The following is an 18,960-nucleotide window of genomic DNA, read 5'->3' as shown; positions in this document are numbered from 1 at the left end:
AGGAGCCTGTAAACCCCTGAGTCAGATCATGTCCCTCCTCTGCTCACAGCCCTCGGTGCCCCTCATTTCACTTTGAGCAAAAGCCAAAGTCTTCATTGTAGCCCACAAGGCCTTGCAGGACCTGTCCTCGCCTCCTCCCACCTTCCCCCTTTATTACTCTGTGGTTTAGGCCACACTGGTCTTCTCACCAGAACTCATCAATCCCATGTCAGCCTCAGGGCCTTTGCACTAGACCTCTCTCCCTTAAATATCTGCATGACTCACTCCCTCACCTCCTTCAGGTCTTTACTCAAATGACACCTTCTCAGGTGACAGTGGGTCTAAAGTCACTGTTCCCTTCCTAACCCACATTCTTCATATGCCTTCCCAGTATCATTGTTTCCAGCACGTTTACCACATTCTAACAGATGATGTCATTCTTACTTATTTTGATTTTTTTTTTAAGATTTCATTTATTTGACAGAGAGAGAGCTCTCTCTGTAGGCAGAGAGGCAGGCAGAGGGAGAAGGAGAAGCAGGTTCCCCACTGAGCAGAGAGCCTGAGCAGGGCTCGATCCCAGGACCCTGGGATCATGACCTGAGCCGAAGGCAGACGCTTAACCAACTGAGCCACCCAGGTGCCCCTATTTTGATTCTTGACTGCCTCTTCCAGTAGAACATCAGCTCCTGGAGGATGGGGTCTTTATTGCTTGCTGGGCCCACTTGCTAAGAAGGGTGCCAGGCATCCGGTAGGTTCTCAGTACCTAGTAATTGAACTAATGGGATGTAGAGAAAGAAATTTGCATAGGACTCCTCTACCAGCTATTGATTGTGAGCAAGCCTTAATGAAAGGGAGGTAATGACCTTGAGACCTGCATACAGAAAGGATCAAAGTTTGACCATTTTGGTCCAAGCCAGGGTGGAGGTCAAAGGTTGATGTGTCTGGCCCTCTCCTGTGGATCAAAGGCTCAACTGCAGGTGACCTCTGTCCCCGGTGGTGTGTGGCAAATGTCAGCCTTGCAGCCCAGAGATCTCTGCCGACCATGGGCATGACAGCGATTTAAGGAGCAGACATCGGAAGCTGGAGGACCCCCCAACGTCTGGCCCTTTCTAGTCCCGCATCCCTGTGCATGGGTTTTCACAAAGTCCAGAGGTCAAGGATGGAGTATGGGGGACAACCCTCGAATAGGAAGGTACAGGGCGTGGGAGCAGGCTTGACCAGAGGCCCCGACCTACCAGGGAGAGCTGCTCCCTCATCACTGACAGAACATCTGCTGTGTGTTTGTTTGCAGCTCTGTTTGTGGGTGACCGCCAAGCGTGAGGACGAGGAGTCTCCCATTGCAGCAGCCCCCAGAGCCCTGGGGGTGGGCCTGATTTGCATAGACATTTCATTCCTTTTAGTTCCTTTCAGTCCGGCTCAGATGGGAAATAGAGCAGAAAAAAGGGCTTGAACCCCTTGGGGCAGGGCACATGGGCTCCCCAGGCCTCAGTTTCCTCCTCTGTAAAATGGTAGTATAATTACCCCACCCTCACATGGTTTGTGTCTGCCTTGGGCCTATGTACCTTCAGAAGATTCATTCCCTGCTCTGCCCTGCCCCACGGCGAGGGGCTGACCCTTGCATAGACCATCCCCTTGCCTACCGGCTTCTGCCCAAATTTAGCCAATGGCAGGCACTGAAGGCCAACTGGAGGGCAGGAGGACAGGGGGAGTATTTCTCCCTATCTGCTTCTGGCCGCATCTCCCACTGGGCATGGCCTCCCTATTGCTTATTTCTAAATAGTCTAAGTAACCCTTTCCCCAACTTTGGTTTCTCATCTACATAACCAACCCCTGCGCTAAATCCCCTTCGTCAGAGATATGTGGCTGTCCCTGGGTAGACCCTGACTGATGTAAGGCAGCTGGGAGGCATTTGTGTTTTGTTTTAAGATACGATTTATTTTTTTAAAATACAATTTAAGTAACATAAAGTCTTCCCTCTTCGGGGTACAGTTCAGCAAGCTCTCGCAAACATATATAGTCATGTAACCACCACCACAATCAAGATATAGAATTATTTCAGGGCACCTGGGTGGCTCAGTCGGTTGGGTGTCTGCCTTTGGCTCGGGTCATGATCCTGGAGTCCCGGGGTCGAGTCCCACATCGGGCTCCCTGCTCGGTGGAGAATCTGCTTCTCCCCCTGCCTCTGCTCCTTCCCCTGCTCACTCCCTCTCTCTGCCTCTCTCTGCCTCTCTCTCTCTCTCAAATAAATAAATAAAATCTTTATAAAAAAAGATACAGAATTATTTCATCACCAAAAATCTGCTCACTGTGCCCTTCATAGTCAGTTCCTCCCACTGTCCCCAGCTACCCGCCAACCACTGGTCTGTTCACCATCCCTACGGTTTGGCCTTTTCTAGAATGTCATAGAAATGGAATCATCCAGTAGGTAGCATTTTGTGTCTGGCTACTTTCCCTCCTTATAATGCATTGGAAATTCATCCATGTTGTTATATGTCACTAGCTCCTTACTTTTGGAACTTGGGTCACCAATATTATGTCCTTGAGTGTAAGGATGCCTTGCAGTCTGTCTATCCATTCTCTAGTTGCGGGAGCTGCTGCGAGCTTTTGACAGTAACCAGCACATTATATATGAGTCAGCTGTTATTATTTATGCTGGGGGGGTGCTTGCTGAGCAGTGGGCCTCTGACATGCCCTTTTCCCCTAACTGCTGCCTGTCCCATCCAGAGAAAACTCTGGAGGGGCCAAGACTGTATCTGCTGCAGATGTGAAGGGATTGGCTTCCACCGGCAGCCTTCCGGCCCCATCCCTGAAGTGGAGAGTGGGCCCCGAGCCTACGGAGGAGACAAGGCGGCTTGCAACTCCAATGCCTGCCAAGATCGGCATCTGGAAAGCTTCTCTGCAGCTGGGGCCCCTTCCCCCAGTGCTGTGATGATGACGAGAAACTTGGGGCCTGTCTCAGACACTTCTTTTCATGCAGTCCCTCCTGCCAAAAACCAAGAGCTGGGGGCTGGGGAGGACAGCGGAGGCCCAGGGAGGATGGAGGCATTAAGGAGAATGTTCCACGTCTCACCAAGGATGGATGTGGTCCTGAGTGGTTAGCACTGCCCTTCTGTGCCGACCCACTGGGACAGGGCTGAGGGTCACGGGCTCAGGACTAGGATGGGGACTCGGGATGAGCAACAGAGCAAAGAACTCCAGCTCAAGTCCCACCACTACTGTGTGCTTTGGTTCCCTCATCTTTAAAAATGGGGTGATGAGGAAAAAACAAAACTACAGAGACAGTAAACAGATGAGTGGTGCCAGGTGTTGGGGGGGAGGGAGGGATGAATTGGCGGAGCACAGAGGATTTTTAGGGCAGTGAAACCAGTCTGTGTGATATGATAATGGTGGGTCATTCATTATACATTCATCCAAACCCATAGAATGTACGCCAGGAGTGAACCCCAAGGTACACTGTGGGCTCCGGGTGCCTAGACGTTCATCCACTGTAACAAATGCACCCCTCTGGTTGCAATTCGATAGTGGGGAGGTTGTGCCTTGTGTGGGGGCAGAAGGTATATGGGAAATCTCTGTACTTTCCGCTCAGTTTTGCTGTGAACCTAAAACTGTTCTAAAAACTGAGGTCTATTAAAAATAATGGGATGACGAGAAATAATAATGCCCCCCGCCCCCCCCGGAGTTGTGAGGAATCGTAGAGCCGCGCCCAGCCCTGTCTGTGTTGTGGGAGCGTTAGCCATTACTCTCTGTGGCCCTGTAATTAGTGGAGGCTGGACCAAGCCTCTTCCTTCTTCTCCTTCCCCTGCCTGGGAGCTCCCCAAGAAAAGGGCCCTATTTCCTTCCTCTTCCACTGTTCTCTGATTCAGGGGCCCCCCTAGGCAGGGCTCAGCTTTCCCCTTGACCTCCCAGACCATCAGGAAGTCTAGGCCTGCAGTGTTTTCCAGTTGTCTTTCCAGCCCATTCCCTCAGCTGACCGCCAAGACCTCGGGTTGACCCAGAAGTAGGAGATGGGGGGCGGGGGTGCTGGGGAAAGGCAGAAGTTGTCTGTTGGTGTATCTGTATCACCTTTGTCTAGGAGCCACTGTCCCAATACAGACGGCCCGGATATGTCTGTGGCCTTGATATCACCCCACCCCCAGGTCCCTGGGGGGGGTGGCAAACTGCTGAGCCAGCCGGACCGAGTAGGGGGGGCACTTCCTCCCCAGCCTTCAGGTCCCCACAGAGGGCTGAGATTTCCGCTCCGATAGCTCCCTGGTGAGAGGAGGACCCAGTTTGCTTTGTGCTTTGTACCCCGTGGGTTGAACACCTGGTTTCTAGAGATTGTCCAGGCAACACACTGCGCTTGGCAGAGGTTTCAGTGAGTTTTTGCCGAGGTCCAATCAGACCCCAAGATCTGGCCTGGAGCTGAGTGGAAATCTGGCTCAGGAAAAGGAACAAAGTCATTGTCTGACTTTTCTTTATCTCCCCATCAAAGCCCTACTACCTGCGTTAGAACCATCTCGTTTCTTCTCTGTCTCCTCCATCGCAGACTGTCAGTTTTGGATGGCAGAAACCAATGAGGCATAACCAGAGCTAGCACCGAGCATTATATGAATATATATGCTGAGTACATATATGTAGCATTAATATATTGATTCTTTCTTTCTTTTTTTTTTTTTTAACTAAGCTCTGCGCCTAACTCCTAATGTGGGGCTTGAACTCATGACCCTGAGATCAAGAGTTGCATGCCCTGGGGCACCTGGGTGGCTCAGCCGTTAAGCGTCTGCCTTCGGCTCAGGTCATGATCCCGGGGTCCTGGGATGGAGCCCCGCATCGGGCTCCCTGCTCGGCGGGAAGCCTGCTTCTCCCTCTCCCACTCCCCTTGCAGTGTTCCCTCTCTCGCTGTCTCTCTCTGTCAAATAAATAAATAAAATCTTAAAAAAAAAAAAAAAGAATTGCATGCCCTACCCACTGAGCCAGCCAGGTCCACCAGTACATTGATTCTTTTTTTTAATTTTTATTTATTTATTCACGAGAGACAGAGAGAGAGAGAGAGAGAGAGAGAGAGGCAGAGGGAGAAGCAGGCTCCCAAGGAGCAGGGAGCCCGATGCGGGAATCGATCCCAGGACCCCGGGATCAGGACCTGAGCCGAAGGCAGAGGCTTAACCATCTGAGCCACCCAGGCGCCCAGTACATTGATTCTTAATGTTCATTTCTATTCTTTTTTGTTTAAATCTTTATTCTTTTTTTAAAAGTATGTTTATTATTAATATAGATTTATTCTTTTTAGACATGTTTATTCTTTTTAAAGATGTTTGTTCTTTTTAAAAAGTATGTTTATTATTAATATAAATTTATTTAATGGCAATATATTGAATAATATCATCAGTATGTTTATTAGCCATGTTATTGTCTATATTATTGATAATATGCATTATTATTTTTATTACAAGAACAATTTTATGACTAGAAGTCTGGTGATTTGTTACCTATATTTGATTTCTCATGTCTTTGTCAATTTTTTAAACTGGTAATATGAGCTAAAAATTTCCAACAGTCCCCCAGGGTACACTATAAAAATCTGGCCCCCCTCACCTGTTCCCCTGCCCCCAGTTCCCCTCCCAGAGGGTAACCGCTGTGACTGGTGTCTTGTGCCTTCTCCTGGAGGTGGCCGGTGAGCCGACAGGCAAATGTGTGTGTATTTATACAGCTCTTATAAATACACCCAGAAATGCAGGCAAGCAATGCAAACTGATCTACGTTGTGCTTATTTTCAACCTAACACGTTGAGACAGTTTCACATTAAGACTCACCCATTTTCACTTTTTAATAGGCAGAAAGACATCACTTTTAATTTCTTTTTGTATTCTTTTGCTTTTCAACACTCTTTATGGTATACATACAAAAACCTGTCCCAAACCTCTCCCTTCTGTTGGTTGCATTGTCTGGGTAGCAAGCTGCCTTTTTTTTTTTTTTTTTAAATTTCATCTTTCTTGAGGCACCGTTGACATATAAAACTGTGAGATATTGAAAGTGTGCATGTTGATTTGATATATGTACACGCTGTGAAAGGTGTACAGCTAATTAATTAAGACTTTCATCATCTTACACATTTATGTTTTGTGTGTGTGAGAACGTTTAAGTTCTACTCTCTTGGCAAATTTCAGTTATACAATACAGAGTCAGCAAGGACAGCCACCACATTTTACATCAGATCCTCAGACCGTATTCATTTTATATCTGCAAGTTTGCACCCTTTTACCCAACTCTCCCTTTTCCCTCCCAGCCCCAGCCCCTGACAATCACCACTTTCCTCCTTTAGGAGGAAAGTTTTGTTTCGTTTAGATTTCACATATAAGTGATACCAAACAGTATTTGTCTTTATCTGCTTGGCTTATTTCACTTTGTATAGTCTCTCCAGTTTCATCCATGCTGTTGAAAATGGCAGGATTTGGGCACCTAGGTGGCTCAGTTGGTTAAGCGACTGCCTTTGGCTCAGGTCATGATTCTGGAGTCCCGGGATCGAGTCCCACATCGGGCTCCCTGCTCAGCGGGGAGTCTGCTTCTCCCTCTGACCCTCCCCCCTCTCATGTGCTCTCTCTCTGTCATTCTCACTCTCTCAAATAAATAAATAAAATCTTTTAAAAAAAGAAAATGGCAGGATTTTCTTCTTTCTCATGGCTGAATAATATTCCACTGTGTGTATCGTATTTTCTTTTTTTTTTTTAAAGATTTTATTTATTTATTTGAGAGAGAGAGAATGAGAGAGAGAGAAAGCACATGAGGGGGGGAAGGGTCAGAGGGAGAAGCAGACTCCCTGCTGAGCAGAGAGCCCGATGCGGGACTCGATCCAGGGACTCCAGGATCATGACCTGAGCCGAAGGCAGTCGCTTAACCAACTGAGCCACCCAGGCGCCCTGTGTGTATCGTATTTTCTTTTTTTAAATAACTTTTTATTTTTATTTTTTTTAAGATGTTATTTATTTATTTGACAGAGAGAGACACAGCGAGTGAGGGAACACAAGCAGGGGGAGTGTGAGAGGGAGAAACAGGCTTCCCGCTGAGCAGGGAGCCTGATGCGGGCCTCGATCCCAGGACCCTGGGACCCTGACTTCAGCTGAAGGCAGACGCCTAATGACTGAGCTACCCAGGCGCCCCCTTTTTAAAATAATTTTTTAAAAGATTTATTTATTTATTTTGAGAGAGTGAGAATGAAAGAGAGAGAGAGTACATGAGAGCGGGAAGGGTTAGAGGGAGAAGCAGGCCCCTCGCCGAGCAGGGAGCCTGATGCGGGACTCGATCCCGGGACTCCAGGATCATGACCTGAGCCGAAGACAGTCGCTTAACCAACTGAGCCACCCAGGCGCCCCTAAAATAATTTTTTAAAGATTTTTCTTACTTATTTGAGAGAGAGAGAGAGAGAGAGAGAGAGAGAGAGAGAGAGAGAGAGAGACCGCGCATGCGCACACAAGCCGGGGGGGGGGTGGGGCAGAGGGAGAGGGAGAAGCAGACTCCGTGCTCAGCAGAGACCCCCGGGATCATGACCTGAGCCAAAGGCAGATGCTTAACCGACTGAGCCACCCAGGCGCCCCTATACCACATTTTCTTTATCCATTCCTCTATTGATGAATGCTTAGGTTATTTCATATCCTGGCTATTGTGAATAATGCTGCAATGAACATGGGAGTGCAGATACCCTTTTTTCATTGTTTAGCGTTTCAACATTCTTGACTGAAGTATGATACACCTACTGAAAAGTGCACTGAACCTCTCTCTCCTTTTTATTGCACCATCTAGGTCTCCAGCAGTCAATTTTTTAAAATTTTTTTTAAAGATTTTTGTTTATTTATTTGAGAGAGCGAGAATGACAGAGAGAGAGAGCACATGAGAGGGGGGAGGGTCGGAGGGAGAAGCAGACTCCCCGCTGAGCAGGGAGCCCGATGCGGGACTCGATCCCGGGACTCCAGGATCATGACCTGAGCCGAAGGCAGTCGCTTAACTGACTGAGCCACCCAGGTGCCCCACCAGCAGTCAATTTTTAATTTAATTTATTATTGGCATAGGATACACATGCACATGTTACAAAAATCAAAAGGTAGGGGAGCATTCACAGAATGAAAGCAGCCTCCCTCCTGTGCCCTGTCCCTCTCTCTCCCCTACTCTCCCAGGGAATTCACTAATTTCTTCTTTCTGCAATATTCTGGATATTCTGAGCACATGTGATGGAACATCAGCTCCACAGGGACAGGGAATTTTGTCTGTTTTGCTCCTGATATCCTTTTTAGGATACTGTCTGGCACACAGCAGGTGCTTAATGTATCTGGTAAATAGACGTAAGAAGATTATGCATGCATTTTCTCGAACAGTGCCCTCCTAAAAGGCTGTTCTCTTGCCCCTGAACATAAGCTCCATGAGGGTGAGGACTTTTTTTCCTGTTTTGTTCACTGTTGTGCCCAGGAGGTATACCAAAAATATTTGTTGAAGGAATGAGAAGCTCTCCTATCATGTTGTGTAGCTGCTGATTTCTCACACACACACACGTGCGCACATCAGTAAATGAGGGTGTCCTTCCATCTCAGCATCTAGGCATACAGAGTCGCCCAGGAAAAGCTGAAATGAGGAAAAGAGAGGGAAACCAGGGACGCCTGGGTGGCTCAGTTGGTTGAGCGTCCACCTTCAGCTCAGGTCATGATCTCGGGGTCCTGGGATGGAGCTCCGCGGCATCAGGCTCCCTGCTCAGCGGGGAGCCTGCTTCTCCTTCTGCCTGCCACTTCCCCTGCCTGTGCTCTCTCCCTCCCTCTCTCTCTCTGACAAATAAATAAAATCTTAAAAAGAGAGAGAGAGAGAGAGAGAGAGAAAGAGAGAGAGAGAACCCAAAGAACTGTATAGAAGATTGGGCCCCAAGTTGGAAGGCAGGATGAACCCAGGCCTTCTTGCCTGGTTGACTACACCAAGGGCGGGACAAGCGATCCATCAGCAGAGGCAGCATAGACTGTTGGGTGCTCCCACTTTTTTAGAGGTCTTATCTGAATTCTAAGGTCTTATCAAGGCAAAAACTAATCCTGTCTTTGGGGCAGGGCGTGGCACATGGTAGGACTTGATTATTGGAGGAACTCAGAGGAGGCGCTTCATGCCTATTTGCTGCGTTGACACAGAGGTGCTTCGGTGGCTCCTTGTTGAGTAAATAAAGGGGATCTCGTGTTCTCCTCCAATTCCGGGGTCCCAGGGATGAGTCAAGAGTATATCTACAACTGAAGACAGTTGTTTCGGGTTGAGGCCACCTGGCCAGGAGAGGCGTGACGTCACGGAGGCGCGTGACGTCATGCGCCGGCAGGGTCTCACGAGTGGGGGGCTGGGAGGGGCAGAGCGAGAGGTGGGGGGGCAGGGCGAGAGGTGGGGGGGGCGGACAAAGGGACCCCGCGCGCCTCCCCCGCCGTCCCCAGCGCGCGCGCCCGGGCCGACCCGCCACATCTGGAATTCATTGCCGCCGCCGCCGGAAAGGGGAGGAGAGGAGGGCGGGGCGAGTGGGGGGCCTAGGCGGTGTCTCTCCCCGCCCCCCTCTGTCCCTGGTCCCGAGCCCCGGGACACAGTCCCAGCCCGGCGGGCAGCCCCAGCCCCTGCCGATGCCGTCCCGGGGACGCAGACGCCAGAGCCCCTCCGGCCAGGGCAGGGACCTGGGCCGGCCCAGCCAGGTGAGTGTGCGGGACGAGGGGGAGGCAGAAAGGACGGGCCCGGGATCCCTGAGTCGCAGGATCGGAGCTGGGGAGCCAGGCCAGGGGTTGGGGGCGCACCGGGGCGCGCACGCGCCGCCGGTGCTCCTGCCGCACAGAGGGAGTGGTCACTGTGCGCCCTCTCCACGACTCCAGGCGGCCCCTACAGCCGCGCCCGCGAACCCCCAGACTGAGCTCCCCGCCTTCCCCGGCGGCAGGAAGTTGGCGCCGAAGAGAAGGCGGATCCGAGCGCTTTCGGCCAGAGACTGGGAGGCAGAACGGTGTGGTCCGGGACCGGGGGGGAGCGAGGGGGGGGCTTGGGGAGAGTGTATGAGGGGGAGGGCTCCGCCGCAGGCCGACACGGGCTGGGCGAGAGCGAGAGGTGCAGCGCGCCGCGGAGCTTCTAAGCCAAGGGGCGGGGTCCCCAGGGAGGGCCGTCTGCCCCAGCGCCTGCAGGTCGGCCTCGGTGCCTCAGTTTCCCCGAGTAGTTCGTCGTCTTCAGTCACCCCCCCCTTGGGGGCGTGGCTTTGTTCTGGAAGGAAAGGGAACGTGAGTGCGTGACTCCCGCGCCTCTCCTTTCACCTGGGGCCCAGGGACAGGGCGGGGGTGCAGTCACCCGTGGCGCGGACCCCGTGTGGTCCCGGGCCCAGCAGAGCGTCGGAACCTCGCCCCCTCCTCCGGCACGAGTTGACTCACCCGGGGATTTCCATGCCCTCCCCCGACTCTGCCCTAGTCAGATGCTCCAGGCACCACGCGCTGAGCCCACGGGCCCCCCGCGTGGCGCGACGGCGGTTTGGTATTGGCCGTGCGGCTGCTGCTGGGATCCCCCCCACCCCGACTCCCGCCCCTAAGTCCTCTGGGAATACCAGGGCGAAGCCCCTGGCGGGACGCACAGGCGTCCCCCACCCCCACGGGACATGTAGGGGTTCCTCGCGTGTGGCTGTCGCGAGAGAGGAGGCGCGGCCCCAGCGGGAGCGAGTGTGGATACCGCGCATTCCACCGCCAGATAAGGAGGCCTAGACTGCAGCCCGAGGGCGGGGGCGGGTCCTGCCGCTGTCTCCACGGAGACGCGCCGGGCTTCGCCGGTCAGGGGGCTGCCAGCGGCCAGCCTTTACTGTTGTTTGGGGGCTAGGCTGAGTTTAGGTGCCTCTACCCTCAGGGGCCCACGGGGCTTCTTTCATTCGTCCGTCCGTCCATCCATCCATCATCCATCCATCATCCATCATCCATCCATCATCCATCATCCATCACACACGTTTTCTGAGTACCTTCTGTATGCCAGGCATCATGCCAAAGGGGCTGAAAACGGACTCGGTCGCTGGCCTCCAACACTCATATTCTACCACGGAAGCCAGACAGAAAACAAAAATTACAATAATAATCTCTGAGAATGGCAAGTTGTGTGAAGATAATAAAGCCAGATGCTGTCACAGAAAGGCCCTGGGGAAGGTGGCTACGATAGACTGACGGTCAGAGGAGACCCCTCTGAGCCGGTGACCTTAAAACCGAAACCAGAGGGGCGCCTGGGTGGCTCAGTTGGTTAAGCGACTGCCTTCGGCTCAGGTCATGATCCTGGAGTCCCCGGATCGAGTCCCGCATCGGGCTCCCTGCTCAGCGAGAGGCCTGCTTCTCCCTCTAACCCTCCCCGCTCTCATGTACTGTCTCTCTCTCTCTCTCTCATTCTCACTCTCTCAAAATAAATAAATAAATCTTAAAAAAAAAAACAAAAACCCGAAACCAGAAAGAGGAGAAGACAGTCATTCCAGGATCTGAGGGAAGGGCATGCCAGGTGGATGAACAGCCAAGAGCACAGTCTCTGAGGTAGGGATGGGGGTGGCACCTAGGAGGCCAGTGTGGTTGGAATTGAGAGGACCTGGGGGAGAGTGGGAGGAGGCCAGATAGGCAGGGGCCAGGCCGTTTTGGGCAGTGGGGAGCCATGGAAGAATTCGGAGCTGGGGGAGTGACACAGTGTATTGGCGTTGTGACTTAAATAGACTTCAATAGCTCCCCCTGGCCGCCGCATGGAGAACGGCAGTGTAGGGCGGGCCTGACAGCTGAAGAGAAACCAAAAGGGGGTGGGGGGCGCTGCCCTAGGGTAAGTGGCATGGATCAGTGGAACTGTAAGCACTGCGGGCCTGCCTCAGGGGAACTTGGAGGAGGGGCTCCTGGACGCCAATGAGGCTTCCCCTGTCCTTCCTCTCTTCTAATCTCCCCCTGAACAGTCTTGGTCTATCTTCCCTTCCCTCCAAACCCTGTCACTTGTCCCTCTCATTCCATTTCAGGCCTGGCCATTACCCGGTTCTGAGCCCAGTGACCTCTTACTGAGCCTCTGGGAAGAAGTTAGGACGGCCTTGGTGAAGGTGAGCAGGAGACAGGCCCTCTGGGAGCCTGACACAGGGAGGGGAAGCAGCCAAAGCCTGTATCTGCCTGGGGATGCCTCTTCTGTCTGTCCCAATCCCCAGGCCCTGCTTCCTCTTTCTGGGAAGCATGAGCCTACCCTAAGCTCTGTCTTCAGCAAAGTCCTAGTGGGGAAGATGAGAAGAGGGAAGCAGTGTGGGCCTCAGTTTCCCCTTCTTTAGGCGAGTCACCCCTCCTTCTGAGGATGCCTTGACAGCCTCCAAGGGCTGCAGAAAGTGAGTGCGCAGGCTCCCAATCCCCACCCCCCCCGCACCCCCCAGGGAAGAAGACAGACTTTTCTGTGGGTCTCTGGGGTGGGAGGACTGAACCCAATTCTTATTTCTCCAGGAAGCCTCCATAAATCTTCCTCTTGGCTGCCAGACCAGAAGGTTGGTGGCCCCGTGTGAGGGAGGGGTGAAGGGGGTGGCCATGGGACCACCAGCACGGGTGGTGGCCTGCAACGGGCCCTTGCTTCTCAGTCATGAACTTCGGAGCGGCCCAGCAGGCCAGGGCAGCCTGGGGGCGTCTGGTCGGCGTGACCCGGCTGTCAGGCCGCGGTTCACACTCTCCCCAGGGACATCCACACAGCCCTAACTCTGTTCTCCGAAAGAAGTGGTCCGCCTGCAAAGGGCCTGCAAAGGACCGATCGCTAGCGCCTTCCTTAGAGCGCCCCCAACTGGGCCAATCAAATGCCGAGGACGGAAAGCTCCGGCCAATGGGCGAATCGCTCAAGGCCCTGGGATTGAAAATAAGCCAATCAGGGCGCGGGCTGTTTCTGCCCCGAAGGCCGGTCCAGTAAGGCGGAGGCCAGGGCCAAGCCAGCTCCCGGCCGGCTGCAGCCCGCAATGGGCAGAGGCCATTGGGGCGCCCAGGGCCCGGTCCGGCAGGGGAACAAGGGGCCTCTGTGTGGCGATCTGGGCGGGGCGGCAGTCTCCGGGGATGCGCACAAGCCCTTCTCTGTTTCCAAACTAGGACGGATGCCCCTTCACCCAGGGGGAGCAGCTGCCTCTGTCAGGCCCGGGGCCAGGGCGCCCCTCTGAGGGGGCGTCCGGGGACTGAGATGGCTTGGGTGATCCCGGAAGCCCCCCATAATTCCCAGGCTCACTAGGAACCGGCCTAACCAGCCTTTTTGGAACGGCACTCCTGGAGCGCACGTAGTCCTTGCCAGGCATGTTTCCAGGCACCTAGGGAGGGCTCCTTCCGCGCCCTCCCCCATTAGCTGAAGGCTGGAGCTTCCTCCAGGCTCCCCTCGTGAAAGACAGACACTGCACCAGCCCCTCTGTGACATCCCCCCGCCACCACCACCAGGCTGGGAGGAGGCCATGATGTTGGCCTCTCAGCCTCTCTGCCCACGCTTCTTCCCGCCCCCTCCCCCCACGGCTCAGTTTTCCTTGAGAGGGGGGTGACTCAGGCTTTCATGGAAACAAATGCCGTCCCCCACCTCCCCTCAGCCCCCTCTTCGGCTCACATGACTTCAGCACTGCCCCATCCTCCCTGCCAGGACCTCCCAGACTGGTCTCCTGTGGCTCCCCCATCCCATCACCCCCTCCCAGCCTTTCCCACACCGGATGTGACTGGGAAGTCAGGACTCCACCCTGTTTGTTCCTGGGGCCTCACATCTGGATTTCATCGTGGCAGGGGAGGGGGGGTGCCAGCGCCCTGCCCACCCATCTGGGACCCTCTGTCCCAGGGCAGGGCTAGATGGTGCTGATGAGAACAGGATGTTGGGGATCTTGCCTGGCTAGCTCAGTCTACATCCCCTCCTCAAAGATTGGCTAGAGGGCACCTAGTCCCCGGCTGTGTGTGTGTGTGTGTGTGTGTGTGTGTGTGTGTGGAAGAGGGGAGCTAATATGTTGGCTAACGTTTATCGAGTACTTACTATGTGCTAAGGGTGCCTCGTGTACCATTCAAGAGGATTTGCCCATTACTCCTATAAAGCGGGCTTCCTTCTCCCCATTTCGCAGATGAGGACATTGGGGGCTGAGAGGCCGAGTGTTGAGTGACTTGCCCAAGGTCCCACAGCATGTCAGGTGGAGTGGGTTTGAACCCTGGATTGCTTCCAAGGTCTTTGTCCTTGAAGATGCCATGACCTCCGAGATGCTTAAACCTCAGGGCCGCCCTGGTGTCTCCCCAAGACCTTATCTTGGGAGCACCCATGGCCGAAAGGCTTAGGCCCAGCCTGAAATCCAGGGCAGTGGGTGGTAATGAGCAGGGGATGGTGCTATCAGCAGCCAGCATCTTGCTGACCCAGGTTGGCAGGCGGCATGAGGCCCTGGGCTCTAGTGTATTCCAAAAGGGAGATGAGCCCTTCAGGCCCTGCCCAAGGCTCACTCTCTGGGTAGGTGAGCGAGAGCTCTGGAAGTTTACTTTGTGTCTGTCATGCTGTTTGGGGGAGCTTCTGTTTTTGGAAAGACAGCGTAGCTAGAGGTTATAGAGGCTTTGGAGTGGTTCTCTAGCTTTGAGACTTACAGCAAGTGAGTCGACCTCTTTGGGTTTCCCTTTGGTAAAGCAGGGATGATGATACTTCTGACTTCATATGGCACTCAGAAATGAGGGAGCTGGGACTCAAACCACCGCCATCCAAAGTCAGAGCCCAGGGGGCAGCCACAGCACTGACCTGTCCATCTGTCTTGTCTGGTCTCTGTCTGTCTTCTCTCTCTGCAGCTCTGACAGCCCCATGGCCCTAGCCGGCCACTGAGCCCCACCATGGGCAGCCTGTACTCAGAGTACCTAAGTCCCAGCAAGGTCCGGGAACACTATAATTACACCAAGGAGACGCTGGACACTCAGGAGACGCCCTCCCGCCAGGTGGCCTTGGCCCTCATCATCATCCTCTGCTTCGCCATCGTGGTGGAGAACCTGCTGGTGCTAATTGCAGTCGCTCGCAATAGCAAGTTCCACTCAGCCATGTACCTGTTCCTGGGCAACCTGGCCGCCTCGGACCTACTGGCAGGAGTGGCCTTCATAGCCAATACCTTGCTCTCGGGCCCGGTCACGCTGGGGCTGACACCGGTGCAGTGGTTTGCCCGAGAGGGCTCCGCCTTCATCACGCTCTCCGCCTCTGTCTTCAGCCTCCTGGCCATCGCCATCGAGCGGCACGTGGCCATTGCCAAGGTCAAGCTCTACGGCAGCGACAAGAGCTGCCGCATGCTGCTGCTGATTGCTGCCTCGTGGCTCATCTCACTTGCTCTCGGTGGCCTGCCCATCCTTGGCTGGAACTGCCTGGGCCACCTCGAGGCCTGTTCCACCGTTCTGCCGCTTTACACCAAGCACTATGTGCTCTGCGTGGTCACCATCTTCTCCGTCATCCTACTGGCCATTGTCGCTCTGTATGTCCGCATCTACTGCGTGGTCCGCTCCAGCCATGCCGACGTGGCTGGCCCCCAGACTCTGGCCCTGCTCAAGACGGTCACCATCGTGCTGGGTGTCTTCATCGTTTGCTGGCTGCCTGCCTTTAGCATCTTGCTCCTGGACTATGCCTGCCCCGTCCGGTCCTGCCCTGTCCTCTACAAGGCCCACTACTTCTTTGCCTTCGCCACCCTGAACTCATTGCTCAACCCGGTCATCTACACGTGGCGCAGCCGGGACCTGCGGCGGGAGGTACTGCGGCCGATGCAGTGCTGCCGGCGGGCGGCGGGGGTTCAAGGGCGGCGGGGGGGGACCCCGGGCCATCGGCTCCTGCCTCTCCGCAGCTCCAGCTCCCTGGAGAGGGGCACGCACATGCCCACGTCACCCACATTTCTGGAGGGCAACACAGTGGTGTGAGGGGCAAGTGGGCTGCCAGGCCATGGTAGCGGGCTCCATGGAGAGGCGCCGGGTGACCTCGGACAGAGATGGGGGGGCTGCCAAGCAAGATGCCCCCACGCCACAGACCTGGGTGATATTGAAAATATTTCACCCCGGGCACAGCCGGCTGAGACACCGACCTGTCGGATGGCGGAGCTGCAGCAGGGTCAGAGGCTAGTGTAGTAGCTGAAGTGACCCCCCCCTTCAGACCTGAATCATGGGGAGACTCCAGGGGACCAGGAAGGGGCCTAGGTGACAGCAAGCAAGCACTTGGGGAGCTCAGGGCAGGAACAATTTACAACCCGGTACAAGGGATTTCAACATTTCACGACTCTCTGACCCTCTGCCCTGTACAGAACTTCCTTCTCTGAATCCAGCCCCCTCCCCCCCCCCCCACCCCCGGCCTGTCACCTTTTCCTGGCAACCTCAGGCCACTTCCCCAGAACCATTGTCCCAAAGGGCTGGAGGCCTCCTCCCTGACTGTCCTGGTCGGCCCCGGCTGACAGTTGCAAAGCCCAAATCCACAGCTTCCCCAAATTTCACCAGCTGCCCACTTTGGCTGCTTCTTCCCTTTCCTCTGTCTCTCCACGAGATGCTGGGAAACCACAGGGGGTGGGGTGGGGGGGCGGCGCGGCTGGATGCTATTCTCAGACCTCATTGGCCAATTGCACTATCTGGGACACAAAGGAGTCACCAAGGGCTGGAAAAACTGGTCTGGGGGAGCTGAGGAGGGCTCTAGGCCTCCTGGTGGGAAAGGATGGATGGAACTTGAGAAAGTTCTAGGGGAGCTATTGGCACAGGACCCCCATTCCTAAACGCCCCCCCCCAAGCTACTCCCAGGTCCAGCCCAGCCAAGGTACCCAGATCTCCTGAGGCAGGGCAGCCTTGAGCCTGCTGTGCCTCCTTTCGAGTTGTATTGTATGGAGAAACATGGGGGTGGGGGGACCAAGGACAACGCTTGTGGGGTGCTCTCCCCTCACCTGCCCCAGAAGGACTTTGCTAATTCCTTGGATAGATGGAAGGGACGTTGCGGTACAAATGTATATTTATGTGTGTCTGTGTACACGTGTGTGTGATGTGTGTGATCTCCTCTCCCCACCGTGCTTCCCCAGAATGGATGCTACTGTCGTCTCACGTCTGTGTTGAAGCTGCCAAAGAGGGGTCCGGCCCCTGCGCAGACCCCTTTGTAATTACTGGCTCATCTCCCCGCTTGAGAGCTGGGGTACAGCTCGCCTCGGGGAAGGAAACCTCATGCCTCAAAGCCATTTCTTGTGAATGCAAAGGCTGGGGGAGGGGGCCTTGGGGGGCAAGGAGCCAGTTGGGGGCTTATCTCCCCCCATACAGCTCCCCAGATGCCCCCCGTGCCTGAGACCCGGGCCCAGGCCAATAAACGGTTCAATCCCTTGTTTCGGTGGTTGCTGTCTTTGGAGGCTTAAGGCGCCCTGGCCGTTGCCCTAACTAGCACCCGGTGGCTGGAGGGTGGACGGGATGGGGAGGGTGGACGGGATGGGGAGGGTGGCTTCTGCCCAGGCCACTCATCCTTTGCCAGCCTTCCTATTCTGTGCCCAACTCCGAGCCCTGCCCAAGCCAGGATTGCAGTGGCTTCTGAGAAAACAGGGTAAATGCTGACCTTTCCCCTAGGGCATCTGTCTGGCCCTTCCCAGTGATTAATTAGACTCCAGGCCTCCCTGCTTCCCTTCAAAGAGAGCTTGGCGGTGTGGGGAGGTCCCCTACTTCACCTCATGTCATGTACGTGTTCCATCCTGGGAGATGGTCTTGGGCGACATGGGCCCAGATAACCCTCCAGGGCTCAGTCTTCCCCAAAGGAATGGGTAACTTCCATCAAGCACTTCCCAAGACAGGAATCCTCAGAAGGTGGGAGTTACTATGAACTATGGTGGAGATGTGGGTTCAGAGAAGGTAAGTGAGCCGCTCAGGGTCACACAGCTAGTTGGGGCAAGCGCCGTCTGCATATGAACTCAGGCAGGAACAATTTACAACCCGGTACAAGGGATTTCAACATTTCACTGGGCTGCCTCTGGGTCCCACCGGCCCCACCACTGGGCCAGAGAGAGTATCCTCCACCCCCTCTTTGCCATGGAAAGAGTGGGGAATGTGAGCTGCCAGACCCCATCCAGAGCCGGGAGAAACCCAGATGGGACACAGCTTGGGGGGGGGAGGTGGTGTTCCTAGCTCAGCTCCAGGCTGACACTCCCTTCTGCCCAGAGGCACAGGGCCCAGTGGCTCCTTTGAAGATAGATTTGGAGCTTTGATGGGGAACCCAGTCCCCTAAGCTAGAGCCCCACCCAGCACACCAACGCAAACCCTAGAGCCAGTGTGAGAAGGAGTGGGGCAGACAACCGCCAGAGGCTGAGAGGTCTGCACTCCCCATCAGAGTCCCCCTCCTTTAGCAGTTCACAGCCTCTGTTTGGAAACCTGAGCCCCAGCTGAGTGAAAGGAGCAGAAGAGGTATCCGCCAGGCCAGAGTCAATAGATTTGCCCCAGATACACACCTGCTTTCTCTATCGCCTCCTTCTGGGCCTCTGCTCAGTGATCGCCTCCTCCGAGGGGCCTGCCCTGACCATCTTCTACTAAGCCCCTCTCCTGCTTATCACCTGGGAGGATATTATAGATCGGTTTATCTGTCTCCTCCGCTCCACTAAACTGTGAGCACCTTCAAGATAGGATGGCATCTGTCTTACCACTGTGCCGCTAGCATCTTAAATAGTACTTGGCATGTTCCCACCGCAGGGCCTTTGCACCTGCTGTTCCCTCTGCCTGGACCCATCTTCCCCCACATACGCCTGTGCCTTTTCTCTGCTCCTTCTGGCCTGCAAAAAAATATCACCCCGGGTGAGGCCTCTGGCCGTGCGTACATTTCTGGTCCTATCTGCTCGCCTTGCTACTCTCTTATATGCAACAGATTTTGCTTTTTTTTTAGCCTGATTATTTTCTACCGCCCCCTTTGGAATGCCAGTTCTGTGACAGCGGGGGTTTGTGTCTGTCATGTTCACTGCTTGGCCCCAGTGCTCAGAACGGTGGTGAGGACACAGCAGGTGCTCAATAAATGTTTGTCAAATGAATAAAAGCAAAAGCGCATGCTGGTCTTTTC

General features: G+C 54.5%; 1 protein-coding gene across 7 annotated transcripts in view; it reads left to right on the top strand.

Annotated features, from left to right (window-relative positions):
• The window catches only part of S1PR2 (sphingosine-1-phosphate receptor 2), a 22,746-nt gene extending 3,786 nt beyond the window's left edge, over positions 1-18,960 (top strand). Inside the window, exons 1-5 of one of the 7 annotated variants that reach the window (XM_027585788.2) lie at positions 9,531-9,647; positions 11,407-11,486; positions 11,948-12,025; positions 12,411-12,451; positions 14,727-18,960. In XM_027585788.2, the coding sequence (XP_027441589.1) occupies positions 14,769-15,827 (1,059 nt within the window). In that variant the 5' untranslated portion in view covers positions 9,531-9,647; positions 11,407-11,486; positions 11,948-12,025; positions 12,411-12,451; positions 14,727-14,768 and the 3' untranslated portion in view covers positions 15,828-18,960. Of the gene's footprint in view, positions 1-9,512; positions 9,648-9,670; positions 9,947-11,406; positions 11,487-11,947; positions 12,026-12,410; positions 12,452-14,726 lie in introns of those variants that run through there. The other 6 variants (XM_027585783.2, XM_027585785.2, XM_027585782.2 and 3 more) reach the window with 6 other exon arrangements.

This window comes from Zalophus californianus, chromosome 1, assembly GCF_009762305.2.
Source record: "Zalophus californianus isolate mZalCal1 chromosome 1, mZalCal1.pri.v2, whole genome shotgun sequence".
NCBI lineage: Eukaryota > Metazoa > Chordata > Mammalia > Carnivora > Otariidae > Zalophus > Zalophus californianus.
The sequence above is the reverse complement of the archived record's forward strand: the minus strand, read 5'-3'. Positions and strand labels throughout refer to the sequence as shown.